The sequence below is a fragment of the Trichophyton rubrum genome (genome assembly GCF_000151425.1).
Source record: "Trichophyton rubrum CBS 118892 genomic scaffold supercont2.8, whole genome shotgun sequence".
In the NCBI taxonomy this organism is placed as follows: domain Eukaryota; kingdom Fungi; phylum Ascomycota; class Eurotiomycetes; order Onygenales; family Arthrodermataceae; genus Trichophyton; species Trichophyton rubrum.
Window position 1 is genome coordinate 622049 of NW_003456421.1, and position 6819 is coordinate 628867.

At 45.9% G+C, this 6819-nt stretch overlaps 3 protein-coding genes across 3 annotated transcripts; 1 reads left to right on the plus strand and 2 right to left on the minus strand.

Moving 5' to 3' along the window:
- Positions 1 to 896: 896 nt before the first annotated feature.
- TERG_12448 (uncharacterized protein) lies at positions 897 to 1205 on the plus strand (the record flags this gene model as incomplete). The annotated part of the gene is made up of 1 exon (XM_047751403.1): positions 897 to 1205. The coding sequence occupies one exon, from the start codon at positions 897 to 899 to the stop codon at positions 1203 to 1205; it is 309 nt and encodes a 102-aa protein (XP_047607029.1).
- A 723-nt stretch (positions 1206 to 1928) lies between these two features.
- TERG_06752 (uncharacterized protein) lies at positions 1929 to 2721 on the minus strand (the record flags this gene model as incomplete). Its single annotated transcript, XM_047748671.1, has 3 exons — positions 1929 to 2047; positions 2515 to 2610; positions 2664 to 2721. The coding sequence occupies 3 exons, from the start codon at positions 2719 to 2721 to the stop codon at positions 1929 to 1931; spliced, it is 273 nt and encodes a 90-aa protein (XP_047604658.1).
- A 1234-nt stretch (positions 2722 to 3955) lies between these two features.
- Positions 3956 to 5956, minus strand: TERG_06753 (uncharacterized protein; the record flags this gene model as incomplete). Its single annotated transcript, XM_047748672.1, has 3 exons — positions 3956 to 4920; positions 5366 to 5527; positions 5614 to 5956. 3 exons carry the CDS (start codon positions 5954 to 5956, stop codon positions 3956 to 3958), a joined length of 1470 nt encoding a protein of 489 aa, XP_047604659.1.
- Between the last annotated feature and the right edge of the window lie 863 nt (positions 5957 to 6819).

The window sequence follows — 6819 nt, forward strand, 5'->3', positions numbered from 1 at the left end:
GTTGGCGTGGGCTTGTCCGAAGGTGGGCGGCTGAGAGGTCGGCTTGTCTGAGGTGGGAGATAGAGGAGGAGTAGACGACTTGTCAGAGGTCGGCGACGGCGTCGACTTGTTCTCGTCGCTGCTCTTGTTGTCCGAGCCAGACGTGGGCAGCGGCAGCTTGTCGTTGCCATTGCTTGTAGGAGAGTCTCCGCCGCTTAGTATCTGCCGCCGGTGACGGGCATGACGGCTAGGCGGCTGCTGGCCAACCGCAACGAGGGCCAGCAGGGCGACGCAGAGGGCGAGGAACGAGAGCCGCGACGTCCACCGCATCGTGATGTGCTAGTATCGATTCTCCTTCTTCGCCGGCTGCGGCCTCAGCTTTCTTCGACTGCTGAGGATGGATGGAGATATTGACTCCCTGTCGACCGTTATGCGATCCGCCTGCTTCCGCGCAACGCCCTTCTGCCGCTATTCTATGAACGAGTGTCGAGGAATTCGAGAGTAGCGAGAGTAGCGAGAGTGGTGATAGTAATGTCTGTAACGAGTGACCAAGTCTTCTTCTTCTTTTTCTTCTTCTTCTGCGTCTTCTGCGTCTTCCGTCGTCCTTTTTTTGTTGTTTCTTCGCAGCGAAAGAAGCAAAAGGAGAAGAAAAAAAATCGTCCGAAAGCGGAAAAAGTGAGACAGCAGGAAGGATGAAGGATCACGGGGCCTGATGACTCAGCAGTACCTGGCGTTACGACGGGCGTATCGGATGGCGTATCCGTCGTTTCAAGGCGGGTGCCCTGATTGGTCCTTGGCGGGTGCCTGGCCCGTCGACTATCGTTACCGCCCGTACCGTACCTTACCGCCCTGCATGCAGGTGTTGCGTAGGTTAGTTGCTGACTAAGACGGTGTTGCATCGTGGAAAAAGCAAGAAAATGCGAGAAGCGACAAAAAAGGAAAAAGACGACGACGATGAATCGGATGAAGTGGACGAAGAGACGCAGAAGATGCTAATAACGATGACGGATGACGGCGACGATGGAGATTCTTGCATAGCCACAGGGCATGGGAGATTAGATCCTGCAATGGCACGGTGTGAGATGTGCAGTCAACTTCAGCATGCAACCCTCCTGGCACGCAGGTGGCCGTGCTGCTGCTGCTGCCTGAGAGCCACCAAAGCTGAACCTGGACGGGACTCCGTGTTTGATCTCCAGCTCACAGGGCGCCAAACGGTGCCTGGTTGATTTGATTGACAGTGGCTCGTCCTTGATCTTGACCCTATCAAATATCCTCAAAGCCAGGTCCTCTCGGCCAGCTGAAACTGCAGTCATCCAACTTGTCTGCGTACAGGGGCGGAATCCTGCATACCATATGCAAGTACTCCGTATGTCCCCCAAAAAAAGCCAAAATCTGTTCTAGTTATGGATAACGCCCCTTTTCGTCATTCCAAGCAGATTGAGAGAATGTGCTTGGGAGCAGGTGTTAAAATATGTCTATTTACCGCCAGATTCTCTATATCTGAATCCAATGGAAGGGTTCTTTGCTTAAAGGCTTTTACTAAGCGAAATTGGTAAATCTATGAAGAAGACCCCCTGGCCAATGGTTTTGATACTTTTCTTGACTGGTGTGCTGATATTGTAGGCGACAAAACACGCAAAAAGGTCATTTTCGTCACTTAGGTCTGACTATTGATGTTTTATAGTTAATGGTCAGTTTTTCTCAAGCCTGATAGCTCACCAGACGGAATGAGCGCCCCAGAGCGCGCCGTACATACATCACTGCATCTTGATTCTTATTATAATACAAGCTGCATTTTGTTCGGCATTGTCTATCAAATCAACCAAGGACTGAGTTGGCAACATGATGGGGCGCTGTGGGGAGTCATACACTCCATATTCGTGTAAGAGAGTCTGTCCAATCACTATCTCACTTGCGGCATCGCCAACGGCGTCCAAAGCGCTAGCGCCTTAAATATAGCCATACTTCAGAAGCTCAAGTGCACTCGGGCGTAGCTCTGAAACCGGATTAAGAGCAGCATAGACCGTCTCAATATCCTTTTCCGGGATATCCTTATTAATGAGCTTTACTACCTAGTAATTAAGCTCGGTCCTTCTTTTATCTTTTAGTAGGAGTAGCTATTGCGTATCTAGGTCCGAGTTATAAATTTATAATATAGTATCGCGTGAAGATCAAACTTTTAAGCTATAACTACTTGGATAGTATTCTCCTTATCTACTAACGTCTCTTTGATCTTTAGTAAGTTAGATATACCAGGTTCTTTGAAATTAACATAAGCTTAAAGTAGATATAGGTACAATATAAAATATATTAATATAGTCTACTACAAGAAGAGCTCTAGGCATGAAAGGATACTACTATACCCTAAGACTATTTATCTGTTATAGTTATCCAGGGTTTATTAAAGTATACCTCGGGAGTTCAATATATAATTACAATTTACGGATATAGAGCCCTCAAAGGGTGGCCGTACTAGTTTTGAGTTAGTTAACCATTTGCGGCAGCAAGATAGATAGTCATAGAGTAAAAACATACCTATCCCAAGATTAGCAATCTTGATCACCAGAAGTTTACCGGAGCCTAGAGATTTATTGTTAAACCCTTTAATAAGGATATTCTCTATCTTCAAGTCTAATATATACTTAGTATCTATTAATATTCAAGACCTGTTCTAGGTGATAAACCGGTATACACAATATTATTGTGATATATAGTACTCAGCCCGATTGCGATAGATCTCATAACAGATCGAATCTCTCCCAAAGAAAAGGGACCCCGTAATTATGCAGTCCATAGCGACTTCTCGAATGCCTCAAGAACCATAACTGGTTATACCTTCTTCTTGCTTTATACCATGACCAACGACGACGATACACGACGTCTGTTATTGGCGACAAGTTTGGTACCTTTCAAGCTCTTCAATACGTCGGTCACGACCAGTTTGACTACGACACACTACAACGTATTACCTACGTCGTCAACTACGTCGATAAAGACATACCAAGGCCACAGCCTCCTTTAGTCCCTGTAGATTGGCTAATAGACCGTTCTACGCTGCATATCGCAGTACGCGACTTTCTCGACCTCACTAAATATCTTGTTGACGACCCTGCCTACCAAGCTTAGAAGGCACGGACCAGCCACAACGACGATAGTCGCATCGAGCCATCACGCTCCTTTCTTCTATATCCCGTGACCAGATGACGGACTCAGACTCAACACCTCAACAGCAGCAGCAGGACCTACAACCTCCTGCGGCGCCACGAACCAGACACATACGCTGACACCGTTCAGTCACTCCAATTCCTCTCCCAAATATTCCACAGTCGCCAGCACCTTCGCGCGACGACATGGCTCACAACAACAAGCTCCGTATCACAAGGACGCAGGATAACATCGAGCCTCGGGCTAACACAAGGAGAGAGGATGACATGGTATCATCAATATCTCGTAGCAATCAAACACTGTGTCTTCATGTTGGGCCAAGCATTGCTATATAAAGTACGCTGCTGAAGAGCATTTTAAGGTTGAGCCTTAACTCTCCCAAGACCGAACTTAACCTGTTTGCGACCGGGGTATAACTATTAAAAGAAGTGTAATAAAATATTGAACTATCGGATATGCGAGGCAAAAGGCCAAGCCAGATATAGTGAGATCAGATAACTGACTAGTTAATATCCATATCCTGACACTTCTCAAACAGACGCCAAGATATCATAGATTGGAAAGGAAATTGCAAAATTGTGTAAAACAATTAACAGGAGGCGTTCTAGAAACTTCGTGTGAACTCACTTTTCCATCCTCCCCAAAGGTTGAAGGTTTTTGTCAGTCAGAGGTGCTATCGCGTCAAACAATGCCCTCGAGGCGTCATCATTAGAGATGCTGGTGGCCGTGGCATACGATTGCACACTCTGACGGAGTTCGTTTCAAGTCTCCTTTTTATCTAGAAAAAAGAGACTATCAGCATCACCCACACCTACTTGAGAAAGAAGGTATACTCACTGATGTCAGTAACAGTGGACCATAAGCCCCATATCAACTTTGAGTTAACCTGCCGAAGCTCCTCAGTCGAGGTGCTTAGTTGGTCTTGATTGTTATCCCCTGGGGTATGAGGGTCCTGCTTCCGCGGCTTGAGTATCCTCTCAATCTGTGGTCGAAAGGTGGAATAAACCAATTTATTGATGTAGTGAATATTTCTGTTCATGGCATCAATATCTACTTTGGTTGAAGATTCATTCCCACCAATGCCGGCCAGTCTCAAGCGAATTAATTGGTTGAAGTGGCAGGAAAGTGACAAGAAGACAAGAGTGGCTAGGATATGTCCAATATACTGTCTTCGCTTCTTGCATATTAGATTATCCAAGTTCTTGGATATTTTGCTAATCAAGTTCTCCAGGACGCTGCGTGCCTTGGACTTGAATTGGTACTCCACTTCGATACGCTCCTTTTCGCTTTCAATACCCATCCCACTCACTTCCAACGGCGTCGACATCAGATAGATCGCAAAAAACAGCCGCACCGAGCAGTGCAGCATCATATTTGGGTTGTTTACTTTATCTTCGTCTCCGATAGATGGTATATGTAGTGCCGTGCTTGCAAAACTACAAACCATATCTAGGGCTTGAAGAGCCCAGCCATGGGAACCGCCGAACACAAGCTTGCATGATTTAATATGTTGGTCGTCAGCAACTTCATCGAGCCACTCATTCCACACAACTGTTATTTTTTTAATTTCGTCCCGCACGTAAATAGTTGTCTCTTCTGACTCAAATGGCTTGCTAAGAGAATGAATGGCCTCGGCTTTCGGCTTGAGTCGTACAGTTGGAAGAACCATAGAAGGTCCAATATTGGCTGCGAGCTGGACAAAAAAGGTATTATCTTCCTCAGCCGTCTCCAATTGTCTAACTTGGCCTTGCCAAGAATGTCTGTTTACCGTTCCTTCTAACAATGTTAGAAGTTCCCCTAACGAACCAAGAGAATTTTAGCACGCGATCGTGCGGTAATTATGGGATCCGTTATTACTTGAGTAAAGGGTAGCTTGTAGTTTCCATACCTGGAAGAAGTGCCATCATTAGCTCTGCCATCTGAGGGGTATCACATGGTAGTCTAAATGATGTCGGCCTTTTAACTAAAGAGCACCGATAGCATTCTAATCCACGGGTGGATGTCATGTCATGACAGTTACACTTCATGACAGGATATTAGTTCGGTCCCTGGAACTCAATATAGAGCTAAATTCGTACTGGTTTTTTGTAAATTATACATCTCCAGCAACTTGGCCGGGATACCACCCCTTGAAATGGCAGTGTTTCTTCTCGCCGCTCATTGACGCCGTACGGATGAGGTGCCCTATTATTACTGCTTTCGGCGGCCTGCCGATTATTACCTGCATAAAGTGTTGGATTATGCCTAGGAAGGCTCGGGAGGAGTTGAACGGGTTGTGGCAAGGCCATGTTAGTCGCCGACGTTATTCCAAGCTGATTCCAAGGGGGAGATGGGGCGGTCTCGCTTAATTGATTGCACTCCTCAATTAAGTCGCCAGAACTCCCTACTGTGCTGTTAGAGTCGGTGGAGCAGAGAGTAGGTTAGCCATCTATCTTGAATGTATTTAGTCAAGGGAGGAGTGCGGCGTACCAGCGCGCACGGAAACTGTTGTCAAATCTCTCCATGTATTCCATGTAGAGACACCGCGCAAATTAATTCCATCACTTGGGAGCCCGGTATCGCCGGCTTCAATGTGAAGAGGATGTTCATATATGTCATCCGCCTGGTGTTCCTGTGGAAAGCTATCATCGTTTGTGCCTCTGGTAGATCCGTTGGTCAAAGGAGGGAAATCTAGCACGGGCCAATAATGACTGTTCACAAAATCTGAGCAATAGTCATCACCAAGTGTTTCGTTTTCAACGTCTCCAGAGGTTAGGTTATGGTCGCCCGGCTGCTTGTAATCTGGGTTCTCGTCGGAGAGTGACGGGTCCATGATAAAGCCAATTGCCCAGCACTGGCGAGCTAAATATAAATATAGAACTAGTGGGCTGCAATTACTTTATTGGGTGTGTTCTGAAGGCTGTGTACAGATCTTGTGTTATAAAATCTGGAAAGAATGTTTGAGGCCCTCGACATTTCTTGTCAAGTTCGTAGCTTCAATCACACTGACAATGAGACGTCAGGCCTGCGGTCCAATAATTGAGTCGGAACATAATCATGCATAAACCGCTGAGCAATGGTATTGGTTGCATGGTTCTAGCGTTGTTTTCTCGTTTTGCGGTAGTCGGTAATATCAGGTTGTAAGTTGTAGGCCATCTCTGCTATATACACGTACCTTCGAGATTTTCTTGCACTTTTTAATTGCTGTTATTGCTTCTCAACCAAGACAAATAACGTGAAGGGGGCTGTTAGCCACATTGGATATACCCTTGCAGGTGCCAAAGATCTCTCATCGCGAGAAGAGATTCTGGAGTATCTGGGGTATCTGGAAGTACGGCTTGCTTCTTGATAATATGGCATCATCTTGAGTTCCGTTCCGGCTATAGTTGTATTCCTTGAAGGAATAAGATGCTGGCTGGAGTAAGTAATTGCTGTTGATCGAGATATTAGCAGAGAGTACAGAGTAACACTGGTCCGATTGGTATTTCCCAGCAGCTAATATTCCGACCCAGCACAGTAGGTTCCGGGCTTAATCTTCCCAGCTGTTGATTTCACAATTTAAAAAGAGGAGCATATATCTCATGTTACCCCAGGGAGATCTTGACTTATAAGTATTCAAGTAGGTGGCTCTAGGACATAGTTGAGTTGTGACTCACGAGATTGTAAATATATACTGCCGATAAAATGGGACATGTG